A 15,204-nucleotide genomic window follows, 5' to 3' on the forward strand; every position below is an offset into this window, starting at 1 on the left:
CGCAGGACGACTAATCAATTGCTCTAAAAGCTCGAACTGATAGAGCTTAGCGAATCAATCCCTTTATCTCATAGCCCTTGCCCCACATCCCATGGGTTAGGTCCTCGGCTGAACCCCCCTCGTGGGCCCTACATCACATAGGTTCCACCTCACACGATCCACCCGCCTCACACGGGTGGGGCCTGCCTCAGACGAGTCACTCGCCTCACACGGGCCGCCCACCCCGAGTATGCCCCTACATCCCACAGGCCACCCCACTCGAGCTCGGTGTGAAAATGCCTTTGCATTAATCACCCTCGGTGAGGAGTCTTAAACACAAGACCTCCCACTTTGATACCACTTTGACGTAGGACAACTGATAGAGCGTAGCGAATCAATCCCTTTATCTCATAGCCCAAGACCCACATCCCATGGGCTATGTCTTTGGCCGAACCGCCCTCGTGGGCCCCACATCACATGGGTTCCGCCTCACACAGGCCGCCCACCCTGAGTGTGCCCTTGCATCCCACAGGCCACCCCACTTAAGCCCAGTGTGAAAATGTCCCTGCATTTCCAATGTTATCAGTATCGCTACCAGTGTTATTGGTATCACCGACCTAGAGACAAGGATAATATCGCGGATGTTTCGATAATATTGGGATACTTCGAACAATGACTAAGAACAACAAGTGATAATAACAAAGAGTTTACCTGTCGCATGAAGATCGTGGTGAAGTTGTTTTGCCCAATGTTTGTCGATCATCTTTCATTAATTGGTGTAATGTTTACAATCATGACGAATGACCATCTTTGCTTGAACCATTGCATCGTTGAGGTTGTCTATGGTAGGTGTCTCGTCTAATTCAGTAAGATGGATTACCATCATTTGTGGTTCCATCACCTTGAGGATATTTGTAACCTTCTTCCAACATTTGTTGTCCTTGATGGTTGCCTCAACCTCAACTGGTGTTCCCAATGTCTTTTGCCTATATTTTGTGCTGAGCCACTCCTGGGAAGCAAACATCTTGCTCAACTCTCCCTAATGTTGGTACAAACTCTCAAGGGGATATAAAGTTCGTCGCAAATCTAGTCACAACATGCCTGACTAGCTCTCTCCCATTTGTGAACCTTCTCATTATGGCGACTAATTGATTGTGGTTGCAAATGAATGTCGGCACTTATTTTTCCCTTTCGACCAATGCTGCTACACTTCTTCTTTTCACTACCTTCTAATATGGGTTGATGCAATGTGTAGCACACGATGACCAAAAAATATATATATGGTCTCTTTGCCATCAACATTCTTCTTGTAGAGTTATTTATTGCTTTATTGTTGGTCACAATCAACAACACATTTTCTCCAATCTTGTCCATTAGGGCGAAACATGGTTAGCATTTTCTGTTGCATCTGATGCATCGATTGATTTGTGGAACACTGTTCCCAAGTGGCAGTATACCATGAGTTGATCATGCTACATTTAGTTTAGCCAATCCAGGTATCGCAAATAATCGTGCATCCTCTGATATGCCATATGGGTTTAAAGATAGCCGCTCATGCCAGTCTTGATACTCTGGTTTTGTCTATTTCCCCTTTATATATTTAGTTGTGGATGCCTTAACTCCTTCGCATGTTTCCATCACTGCATCAATTACCGCTTGCTAGTACAGGGAGTCGGCAACATTTTGGGATATGTTGCCATGTATGAATAGCTTGGCCGCTACCTTACAAGCTTCTCAATCGCAGTTCTAGTCCACATTTATTTGATCTTCTTCTATTTTGTCGTCTCTTTTCTAAATAGAATCAGATCACACGAGGGTCTCCTGGGCTCCACCACATCCCATCATCAGCCATGAGGGGAGCACGTGAAGAAGTCTCCAGTCGGCCCCTGAAGACATGCCGTAAATCACTAACCTTTCCCCAGTCGCAACTGCACTTCCACTCTTACTACCTCCGAAACAATGTACAGATCCCTTCCCTCCAAACACGCACCAACAGTCTTCTTCTTCACGAGCAGTGTGCACACTCACTTCTAGCCATTGTCACCTCCCATTCTGAACCTTCATCGAAATCAACATTCTCATCATCGATGCCCATATAATCAAAAGACCAAACACCTCATGTCTAGCGACATCAAGAGCATTCTGCTTCTTTTTGTGCACGATAGTTCTTTTCCCCTTCAACTCTCCCAAATTTTGCTGCATCATGTTCATTATCTCTCTTGGCATGCTATTGTACCCCACGACTTGGCTTTTTTAATGTGTCAAATGTTGTTTAAGTAACATGATTCCACTAGTTATCACTCTACCACAATAATTACAATTCATTGCATGCCTAATACCACCCACCCTCAGATAATGTTACCATCCAATATCCTTACTTCCTGACGGGTAGTCATTTTCTTACTAGTAAAGTCTAAATGAAATTGTAACAGGTGAAGTTAAACAAAAGTCTAAAGTGCTCAACTAGTTTAAAGTAAACCCTAAACGAGAATGAATCAAGTGCTTCACCTGCCCAAAATATAAACATACAATCACTTTCATCTGGAAATAAGGGTAAAAAAAGGGAAAATACTATCAATAATCCACAATCAACATATGGATATGTACATATACTCATCTTACATCAATTGGAATCATCCACACTCAACATCAATTTTTTAATACACCCAGATCCATAGCTCAAGTGGTAGACTGAGTGAAAGATACCTTGTTTCAATAGTGAGGTCTTGGTATCGATTCCCTAGTGGGGTTGGCTAACAGTGATGTGTGAACTGACAGTGAGTGTACTAACAAGCTAACAAAAAAAAAACCATCAATTTTTTAATCATTTTTAAGAAAAAGTCACTATTCATCCAAAAAATAAGAAAAGAAGAAGAAATGCTATCAATAAAATCAAAATCAACACATGAATGTATACATGCTTATCCCACATCAACTGGACCCATCCACTGCCAACATGATTTTTTTTAACAAAAAAGATAAAGTTTTTAACCATTTTTCTAAAAAGGCACTATTCATCTGAAAGAAGGAAATGTTATCAATAATCCAAAATCAACACATGGATATGTACATCTTACTCATCCTACATCAATTGGAATCATCCACACCCAACATCCAATTTAAAAAAATTAACCATTTTTCAAAAAATATCATTATTCACCCAATATATATATATATATATATATATATATTGAAAGTGCTATCAATAATCCAAAATCAGTACATGGATACTTACATTTACTTATCCTACATCACTTGCAACCATCCAAAACCAACATCAATTTAAAAAATAATTTTTTTAGCCACTTTACAGAAAGAGTCGCTATTCATTGGAAAATAAGAAAAATAAATAATAGAAAATACTGTCAATAATCCACAATCGACACATGAATATGTACATCTACTCATCGTACATTAATTGGAACCAATGTTTTTAGTATCGACGATATCAGCCGATATATCCCACAATATATTGTCTTGCACCTATGTGATATGAAATGCACATATAGTGTCTAAAATTTTACATATCGTTGGATATATCGCAACATATCGCATGGTATCATAGATACCATAAAATATCGCCACCAACCATTTACAAAAAATTCTTTGCATCAACGCTATCTATCGATTTCGACAAATATCACATGAATGCATGGGAAGTTTAGTTTGATGGCAGAAAAATTGAAAAGAAAAACCATCCAAACCCATTTTCTTGATTTCTCTCCACTTTTCAGTAGATCTATTGTGGATTTTGACCCATCATTGTGAATCCCTTCAGTGAAAAACACCAATTTCAAGTTGGAATCAAAATTGAAGCCAATTTGGGGCCGTTTTCAATCGTGTGATTGTGAGCATTTTGATTTTTTATCCAATTTTTTTTTTGCTATAAATCGGAGAGGATGAGTACCAATGTTATGTTAGCAAGTATCTTCACTGGTATCATTCTATTATGACCTGGGCATAGTATTGTCGATTTCTGGAACAACAGTACTATGCCCAGCCTCGTCGAGATGGAGATGATGATTTTGAACCACTGTGCAACTCTGTGGATTCGAGCCACAACCACACACATTATTCACAATCACAAATATATTTCTAGTTTTCTACTTCTTCTTTTGCTTTTGAATGTATTGCTTGTGTTTCCATACATGTCTTCTTACATATATACATTATATGAATTGACTTTGAATACACTTGGATCCATACATAGAAAATCTATTATGTGCACTTGTTTTTTGTAATGTTTTGATTTCTAAGTGTATATTGATGTCTTTTTTAATGATCCCTGAAGTTCCATTGAAAAATTCGACCAATTTCCAATGTTTCCCCCATGTTTCCCAACAATAGCGATACAACCAATATATCCCATGTGATAATCGATATGTATTTGTATCCCAAGGGTGTGATGCGTTGCACGATAACAATATGGAAAACATTGATTGGAACTATCTATACCCAACATCAATTAAAAATAAATAAAATTTTAACCATTTTTCCAAGGAAGTCACTATTCATATGAAAAAAAAAAAGGAAATGTTATCAATAATCTAAAATCAGCACATGGATATGTACATCTACTCATTTTACATCAATTGGAACCATCAACACCCAACATCAATTAAAAGAAATAAAATTTTAACCATTTTTAAGAAAAAATCATTATTCATGTGAAAGTAAAAAAAATAAAGAAGGAAATGTTATCAATAATCCAAGACCAACACAAGCGTATGTTTTTTTTTTTTTTTTTTTGTTTTTTTTTCCCGGTTAGCTTATTAGTTCACAAGCCACTGTCAATACACACTCCAGTGTTAGCCAACCCCACTAGGGAATCGATACCAAGACCTTAGTGTTGAAACGAGGAACACAAGCGCATGTACATCTTACTCATCCTACATCAATAGGAACCATCCACACCCAACATCAAGTAATTTTTTAAAATTATTTTAAAAAAATAATTATTCATAAAAAAAAAAGGAAATGCAATCAATAATCCAAAGTCGTCACTGAGATATGTACTTCTACTCATCCTACATCAATTGGAACTATCTACACCCAACGCCAATGAATACACACACACACATTTTTTTTAAGAAAAAGTCATTATTCATCCGAAAATACGAAAAATAAAAATAGAAAATGCCATTAATAATCCAAAATCAACACATGGATATTTACATCTACTCATCCTACATCAATTGGATCCATTCACACTCAACATTAACAAAAAGAAAAAAGAAAAAAAAAGAAATGAAAGAATTATTGGCATTTTTAAATAATAAACAACAATTTAAGGAAAAAAAAAAAAATACTACCCAGATGTGGTCGATTTGATGATTGAATCTTCATACAATTCAATTCCAACAAGAAAAAAAGAAGGCTCATGCATGCCTATTTTTTAAAATTTTCCCAAAATGGCCCATGGAGCTTTGATTTCCCCAAATTGCTTAAATGTTCTAATCCAAAATAACTAGTCAATGAAGGTTGAAATTGCATAGAAAGAATTTAAGAACAAGTAGGAATCAAAAGAAGTGAAAAAAAAAACGGAGAAATTGTGATTTTTATAGAAAAAAAAAAGTGACCGTTTTTCAACCATTGCAATCGCCGTCGACCTTTACTGGGGTAACTTACGGCCACCAATACGGCACACCTTGATTAGATGGGATTATATCTCATAACTTAGCAGCAGTATAATATGTCTTATCCATTTCATATGACTATTAAAGAGAAACTAGAAATTTTCTTTTAATTTGAAATACAAGAAAGCCAATGGAATACTGCATATTTTACTCTTGAAAGAATTTTGAAATATATCTCAGAGCTATGAAAGATTCAAGTATTAGGAACTGTCTTCCCTTTGGAATTGGCATAGTGAACTCAATCATGTTTTCCTTATCTATGGGAAGCTAAGCAAATTTCTCCAAATATGAAAATTCACCTCCTAAGTCAGGCTCGAGGTTTCTGGAATTTGCAGAACAGTTATCAGGCATTTCCCTTATTGGGGAAACGGTTTCATTTCTGCTCAAGTGTTCCTCTATTCTCTTGGAGGTTTTGCCAGCCACAAGGCATCTTTTGATGAGATTTGTTAGCCCGAACTCATTCCTTCCTACATGCACCTTTATAAGCAACACACCTGACAACCTGGCATGTGGGACATCTGAGCTGTGCATAAGGTGGCCCCACAGTGAAGATGGCCATACACAAAAATCTCCAGTTTACTCATCAGTTGGTAGGACACAAGTTTATCAGAATAATGGACAGTTAACCTTATGCACCATTCAGATATTCTTCACGCTTGCCATGTGGTCACGTTTGTCGCATGTGGAGAGGGTATATGCCCAACAAATGAGGTCTTTTCTCTACCGAGGAATGATCATATACAACAATGGTTCCAAAATCTCTATCATGTCGGCCGACACAAGTGTGTTGCATTTGTGTCGGCCAATGCCAATACCTGATTGGGGGTGAAATGGTCTGACCCAAAATTTGTTGTCCGTATCATCCTGCGTCGGCTGACAAAGGCTGTATTGCTACTGATACGCCCACCTTGTATCGGTTGTAGGCCAATATGCATAGAAAGGTCCGTCTGTATCAGCCAATGCCAATACGTGAATTGGGGGTGAAATGGTCTGACCCAAAACTTGGTGGCTGTATTGTCCTGCGTAGGCCAACACAGGCTGTATAGCTACTGATATTCTCACAACTATCATTTTCCAATTTTTGTTTTCTGATTTTTCTCCTCTCCATTTCAAACTTGGAGGAAACGTAGAAACCATTTTCAACTAGATCTATTTTTATTTTGAAGATCAAAACACAAGATTTGAGCAATATTCGGCAAATCAAAGCAAAGTGCACCATTTAGGTAGTTAAATAATTATATTTATGAACCTACGTATATATGTATTAAGTTTAATGCACTCTAAATTCTAGGTGGTGAGTGTATGGTGAAAATGGAAAATGGTTTGGAGTGCATGAAGATCCCAATTGCTGGATGATATGGTGATAGTATTTGCCTAATTGGTAGTAATGATGCTCGAGTCGATATAATCTATACTCCATAGTCTATAGTTTATACATCAACTGATGAAAATAATGGTTGATAAATTTAGAAGTCAAAAGGTCAGCTAAATTCTCAGCCCCCTACATTTTTTGTTTGAAATGTGTGATACAGATTGCTTTTTCTACCAACCTGAAATTATAATTCGATACTCGTAGTTGTTGATTAAGTTGTAATGCAAATTTACATTTTGAATGTAGACATTTATACTTTGGTTTATGCAACATACATATCATATAATGCTATGCATGCTGGATATATAATAATAACATTCATCATTTGATATATAAATTACAACATTAATTTGTATGTAAAACTAGCATTGCATATGTTTAGAGTATGTACTCGAGCAACCACATGATTGAATCCCTAGCATAAAATGTATTGGAGGAAGCAGCATACAATGTACGAGTTCCAGTACCGCTTACAGGACTGACCTGTGAGACCTAGTTATACTTGGCTAGTCGTACATCATTTTTACTAAAGCATGGTCAATACACCATTCAATACAAGTCCAAAACACAGAAAAGTATAGATTCTTGTGTTTCCCATTTACTCAAAAATTCTGTTTTGTAATTTTTTTGGTCTAAAAAGGGACCAACATAGGGCCGTACAGGTCTGATATGGCCTGTATCGTAATATGCCCCTGAAACGAATATTGAAAACCTGTTGTATACAACCTTCACATGCTAAGTTAACATGCTACATCAAATCTGAGCAAAAGATTGGACCACCACAAAGATCTCCTAGTGTGAAAATCAAACTGGTCCACTAATCAGGTGCGCCACACTGTGAAAGTCAACAGACAACCGATGATCTGACCCCAACACACAGGTGTGGTCCACCTGATTTGGGGACCGCCCGCACTCTAGGTGATCTTCATGGTGGGGCCCACCTTTTTCACAATAAGATGCCCTACACATTGGTGAGTAAAAAGGCGTAGTGTGCTAACTTACAATGCTATGTGCTGTACATTTTATCTAGCCAATACCTATTCTTCTGTCATCTAATTGGGCTACTCATTAGGAGAATCCGATCTGACGACTCCATGTAGTAAGCTTTTTTTTTGGATTCTAACATTTGCTACTTTCAGAAAATCAAGGGTGTTCATCTGTAAAATAAGGAACCTAAGAACCGCTATCAAATATGTTAGAGATAAAAAATTGCTTCTTTTGAAGTTTTATTTTTATATTCAGATAGTACTGCATACCATCAATCTTTAAAAAAAAAAAAAAAAAAAAAAAGCACCTACCATTTGTAAGCAATTGCTATCTGACTTCCCAAACGGACTTGCAACACTAGTTCAATTATTCTTCGTAAGCTTGAAGAAACTATCGTTGGCAGTAATGCTAACAACAATGAAAATGGCCATGACATCAAAGTTGATTTGATCAATATTTGCTCTTAATTTCAGAATCCAGGTGCGTGCTTGTATACACGAATGTCAACCATGCTCTCATGTGATGGTACTCATCAGCATACGAGGAGACTTTGTCCCTGCGCATAGTGTGTTTGCATTGTTGTAAGTTCTTCTTATTATTATTTTGTTTGGCAACATATAACACCTGCAATTGACTTTCACACCTTTCCTCTATTGCATCCATACACGTACGACGTATCTATGCATGCATATATTCACACATGCACATGGGTGCTCCCAGATCAACTAGTGTTACATGCACCCTTATGTACACACAGTGTTCGCATTGTCGACGAAATGTCGATAATATCGCCGATAATATCGGTGTCACTAGACTAGCGACACCGAAACCCCCGTTTTTCGTTTCTCTCTTGATTATTGGCGAAATATCGGCGATATCTTCGATAATCTTTGATTTTTTCGGTAAAAATGGAAAAATAAACCTTTGATTTCGGTAATACCTGGTTGATGGTTGATCGGAACTCGGAAGCAAAGAATCTCATGGGCAGCAATCGACAGCGCCCGTCTCGTGTGACTCACAGATACATCATTTCGGCGAAAAATCAAAGATTTTGGCGAAAAATCAGAGATTTCGGTAGATTGTTTGAAACCCTCGTCAAAAATCGCCCCTTTTCGCCAGAAAACCCTCTTTGCAGACGAAACCCTTTTTTTTCTTTTTTTTTTCTTTTTTCTTTCTTTTTTTTTTTTGCTTCAGCGAAAGCAAACAGGCGCATGGTGAGCTTCAGCGTACTGAGTAAACTTTCTGGGCCCACCGTGAATGTATGTGATTTATCCATGCCGTCCATTCATTTTTCTAGTTTATTTTAGGGGTAAATCCCAAAATTAAAGCATATCCACAGCTCCAGTGGACCACACCACAAGAAACAATAAGAATAATGATTTTTACCGTTGAAACCTTCTTAGGCCCCACAGTGATGTTTATTTGTCATCAAACCTTTTTGTAAATATAAAAAGGCATGGATGAAGGGTTAAAATAAATATCAGCTTGATTCAAAATTTCTGTGGCCACCAAGAAGTTTTTAATGATATGCGTTCAATTCACAAAGTTTCCTATTGTGTGGTCCATTGAAGATTCAAATTTGGTTCATTTTTCATATCAAACACTAAAATAAGCCTTCATATATGATGGACGGTGTAGATGTAAGGTACATACTTAATAATGGGTCCCACAATTAGGGATCCATCAGAAGCGGATTGGCTGCTGTACCTCACACCAGCTATATAGCTGTTGTAGGTACGTGTCGTGCGAAGACCAGCACTGACGCTCCTCGAGCTCCGAGTTGTACGAACGGTTCAAAGGAGATCAAAGTTACGTTGGCCCCACAGTGATGTATTTATTATATCTACACTGTTCATTTGTTTTTAGAGTTCATTTTAGAGCATTATCCAAAAAATGAATCATATCCAAAGATTATATAGACCGCACCATAGATAGCAGTAGAGATAATGATTGTCACCGTTAAACAATTTGTAGGGCCCACCATAGCGTTTATTTTGCATCCAATCTGTTCGTAAAAACACAAATATCTGAATGAAGTGGAAAAACAATTTTCATACTGATCCAAAACTTCTGTGAAAATCAAAGTTACGTTGGCCCCACAGTGATGTATTTATTATATCTACACCGTTCATTTGTTTTTAGAGTTCATTTTAGAGCATTATCCAAAAAATGAATCATATCCAAAGATTATATAGACCGCACCATAGATAGCAGTAGAGATAATGATTGTCACCGTTAAACAATTTGTAGGGCCCACCATAGCGTTTATTTTGCATCCAATCTGTTCGTAAAAACACAAATATCTGAATGAAGTGGAAAAACAATTTTCATACTGATCCAAAACTTCTGTGACCTCAAAAAGAGTTTCAATGGTAGATGTTCAATTCCCCACTCGTTTTTGCAGTGTGGTCCACTTGATAGTTATATCTGTCTTATTTTTCGTCTAAAGGCTTAAGGCGATCTCTTCAAATGGATTAACGGTTTGGATATAACACACACCTCATGATCAGACCCATATCACTTGCTGACGTCAATAGCTGGTATGAGGTGCACTTGCCAATTCGCTTCCAGACTGCGCCGGAACGAAGTAAATTGCACACTGAGTAAAATGTGGGCCCATAGTAATTGTGTATTTGATCCAACTCAGTCCATCCATTTTATTAGATGATTTTAAGGCACAAGCCAAAAAATGAAGCATATCCAAAGCTTGGGTGGACCACACCACATGAAACTGTGTGAATTGAATGTTTACCATTGAAAAATTATCGGGGGCCAGAAAAGTTTTGTATCAACATGATATTTCCGTTTTTTATTCAACCATGTCCTTGTGATCTTATGAACAATTTGGATGACAAATAAACATCACTGGGCCCTATGAAGATTTGGTGGAAATTATTATTACCACTGTTTCATATGGTGCGGTCAACTTGAAATTTAAGATAAATTTATTTTGGTTATTATTAGAGTAATTTCTTATGGAAATGTATGCTTTTTTGGGCCCCATTAAATGAAAATTTATTATTTAATGCATTTTTTTACAAATTTTTAATTTCTAAATATACAATTATGTGTATTTAGGCATGTCTTGAAGTTTCATGAAAAAATTTCACTGTTATCATATTTTTCTCCGAATTTCCGGTTATCGGCGATAACGATATTATATCTTTATCCCTGACCAGCGAAACTTGTAACGATACCGACAACTCAAACACTATGTACACATACATGTGGGTAGGTGAGGGTGGGGGTCTGGGTGGGTGTGGCTACGCACTACATGAATCCTATTCTTCCATTCTATTCTATTGAGGGCCATAACTTCAGTTAGACCATAGGTCATTAATTCATTTCTTACTACCACCGTCCATGTCCTTTTGGGCCTTTCCCTTCCCCCTTTAGAGCTTTCAACTTGTACCAACTCACTCCCAACTGGTGTGGTTCTTGGTCTTCATTGCACATGACCAAACCATCTAAGTTTGCTTTCCCTCATCTATTACTTATTGGTACTACTAAGTTCCCTTGAAGGCATTCATTTCTAATTCTATCCTTCCTCGTTTTGCCACTCATCCATCTCAACATCCTTATTTCAACTATACTCATCCTATGAATATGTTGTTCCTTAAGTACTCAACATTTTGTCCCATAAAGCATGGATAGTCTTATAGCTATCCTATAAATTTTCCTTTTCGTTTGAGTGGTACACGATGATCGCGTAAAACTCCAAAGGAACGTCTCTGTTTCTTCCACCCAACTTGAATTCTTCGGCCAATTGCATTCTCAATCTCTCCACTCTCATGAATTATTGGCCTAAGGTATCATAACTCAAAAGTGGTCATTTTGGGACTTCTAGGTCTGCAATCTTAGCTAATTCCTCGTGTTCATTCCTATTGTTAGTAAAATTGCACTCCATATACTTTATCTCAGTCTGACTAATTTTAAATCCTTTAAATTCTAAAGCAGCTCTCCATAAATCTAGCTTTATGTTGATGCATCAATAAAAACTATGTCATTTGTAAACAACATACACCATGGGATCTCTTCCTACAAATGCCTTGTTAACTCGTTCATAATAATGCAAAGAGGTATCGGCTCAATGCCAACCCTGGTGCAAGTCTATAGTAATTAAGAGCTCACCACTGGTCCTCATATTTATTACCTCTCCCTCATACATATCCGTAATCATGTCAGCATATCCTCTTGAAACTCCTTTCCTAACATCCACCAGATTAACTTTCTAGGGACCCAATCATATGCTTTCTCTAAGTCAATAAAGACCATGTGGAAATCCTTCCTCTCACTATATTCTCCATCAATTGTCTAAGTTGGAAAATAAGGTCAAGACCTCCTGGGCATGAAACCAAGTTGATTTTCTAACATATTCATCTCAGGCGTTAGTCTTTGTGCAATCACTCTTTCCAAAGTTTCACAGTACGGCTCATAATCCCATGATCGTTAGTGCAGCTCTGTATGTCTCCTTATTCTTGTAAATAGGTACAACGGTACTTTTCCTCCATTCATTTGGCATTTTTTTTGTCAATCTTAAAATCACGTTAAACAACTTTTGGACCAAAATAACCGTGTTTCTCCCATACACTTGCGAACCTTTATTGGTATACCATCTAGTCCTTGGGCCTTTCCTATTTTCATATTTCTCAAAGCTTCTTTCACTTCGGATATCCTAATCTTACGCAAATATCTGTCTCTAACGTCATTTGAATTTATGGTTCCTTCTTTCCCTATGCTCGAGTGGTTGTCATTTAGTAAGTTCTAAAATAGCTTCTCCACCGTTCATTGATCTCACTGTCCTTTACTAGTACTCTATGGTTATCGCTCTTAAATATTAATGCATTTAACATGATCTAGGTCCCTACCCTTCCTCTCTCTCATTTTTGTAAGTTAAAAGACGTTTTTCTTACCTTCTCTCGGCCCCAATCTATTGTAAAGATCATCGTAAGCTTTAAGTTTAGCCTCGCTTACTACTTTCTTAGCAATCTTTTTGGCATTTCTATATTGTTTAAAACTTTCATCGTGTTTAGTCCACCATGAGTCTTTGAAGCATGAATGTTTCTCGTGAATATCTTTTACATCATCATTCCATCACCATTTCCTTTTATGATGAGCTTTTCCCTCTAGTCACTTCTAAAACATCTTTTGTCACTTTCTTAATGCAATTAGCATTCTCATTCCACATGATATTTACTTCTTCCTCAACATTCTATTTTCCTTCTAAAATCAATTTATTTTTAAATAATAATGTTTTCTCTCCGTTTAATTCCACCACCTAGTTTGTGGACACCTACTACATTCCCTTTCTCTCTCTCTCTCTCTCTCTCTCTCTCTCTCTCTCTCTCAAATGTAATTATCTAACCATTAACCAAGGTGTTCCGTTGTGGTATTGGTGGGTGTAACGGTGCCCACCGTCACCGATACGGATACGGCCCGTATCGGCCGATACGGGGCCGTAATGGCCGATACAGGGTGTGTAATGGTGTAAAAAAATTTTGGTAAAAAAATTATGGAAAAATATCCATTAAATCTGGAATATTCTAAATATTCCAAATATGCATTCATTTATAATTTGGAACATGTTTATGGTGGTGTAACGGTCCACTCTTTGGTGAGAAGTTGTATCGGACTGCTTGATGAATTTATGAACTTGACAAGCTAGTATTGGCTATAGATCTTTTATATTTAATTATCTAACTATATAATATCAATATGAATTAATTAGAATGAATCTAACACCAAAATATCTCATATTTGTAGGTATTGGTGTATTACATACCTTGTGACTTGTGTACATTTTATTTCAACATACAATCTAGGGACTTTTATGTCCAATTATGTAATTCATATATTTAACAAATTAATATAAATTTTCCCAATAAATCTTAAGAAAAAATTTGAAATTATATTCAAGTAAATAGTGTTGTCGATTTAGAGCTGATTTGGTGGACCATTTGATGCCCCAAATCAACGTTATATTCATGCAATCTATTGGCACTTATCTCACTAATGGATTGGTGGATATTTATTGAACAGTGAAGAATGAAAAATATCAAATGATCCTATTTCAGAAAAACAAGTGTTTGTAAATTAATAGTGAAAATCATTTAAATAATTTAATTTTGGAATTGTGACATGGCAACAAAAGTGTCATAATTTAATTTATTAATTTTGAGTTAATGTATGCCTCATGGACAATTTTTACGGCCATGTACATAGGGCCCACCACGATGTATGTATTGTATATCAATGACATCCATCCATTTTATCAAATCATTTTAAGGCATGGTCCAAAAATGAGGTAGATCCATATCTAAGGTGGACCACTAGTGGGTGAGGCCTTGAAATTGGGGTCCACCTTGATGTATTTGTTTATCCATGCCGTCAATCTATTTTGCCAGCTTATTTTAAAGCATGATCCAAAAAAACAGGCAGATTTAAACCTTAGGTGGACCGCTAGTGAATGACGCCCTGAATATAGGTCCCACCTTGATGCATTTGTTGTATATCCATGTTGTCCATCCTTTTTGCCAACTCTTTTTAGGGCATGGTCCAAAAAATGAGGCAAATCCAAATCTGTAGTGGACCACACAGTAGGGATTGAATTCCCACAATTAAAACTTCTATTATTATTATTATTATTATATTTTTTATTTTTAAACCGCGACTTGTGTTTTCCTTGATCCAAGTCCATGCAACCTTATTAGCAGTTTCGATGGTAAATAAACATTACAGTGGGCCATAATAAGTTTTTAACAGTGGCCATTCAATCCTATTGTGCGGTCCACTTGAGATCTGGATCTGCATCATTTTAGGGACCATGCCTTGAAATGATCAGGAAAACTGATGGGTGGCGTGGATATATAATACAACACATAAATCAAGGTGGGCCACATGCACTAAAACAATGCAAGTGCACAGTGGGCCTTCAATCCTACTTTGCGGTCCACTTGAGATCTGGATCTGCTTCATTTTAGGGACCATACCTTAAAATGATCAGGAAAAACTGATGGGTGGCATGGATATATAATATAGTACATAAATCAAGGTGGGCCGCATGCATTAAAACAATGCAAGTGCACTAAGCAGCATGCGCCGCAGATCACTTAAAAAAATAAGGTGTGTGGCTGTTTTATAGCCACGCCACCCATTCATTTTTTCCAAGACCAAGAGAGGGAGAGAGAAATGAGAGGGAAAAAGAAAAAAGGAGAGGGAAAGAAAGGGAAA

At 37.1% G+C, this 15,204-nt stretch overlaps 1 protein-coding gene across 5 annotated transcripts in view; it reads left to right on the forward strand.

The window, feature by feature from the left end:
• Window positions 1-15,204, forward strand: part of LOC131240114 (uncharacterized) — a 93,614-nt gene that overhangs the window by 65,894 nt on the left and 12,516 nt on the right. For all 5 annotated transcript variants that reach the window (XR_009168625.1, XM_058238167.1, XM_058238168.1 and 2 more), the window contains exon 11: window positions 8,448-8,555. Coding sequence is in view for 4 of the 5 variants with exons in the window: in XM_058238167.1 (XP_058094150.1) it covers window positions 8,448-8,540 (93 nt within the window). In the remaining variant the exon portion in view is untranslated. The remainder of the gene's footprint in view (window positions 1-8,447; window positions 8,556-15,204) is intronic.

Source organism: Magnolia sinica, chromosome 3 (genome assembly GCF_029962835.1).
Source record: "Magnolia sinica isolate HGM2019 chromosome 3, MsV1, whole genome shotgun sequence".
In the NCBI taxonomy this organism is placed as follows: Eukaryota; Viridiplantae; Streptophyta; class Magnoliopsida; order Magnoliales; family Magnoliaceae; genus Magnolia; species Magnolia sinica.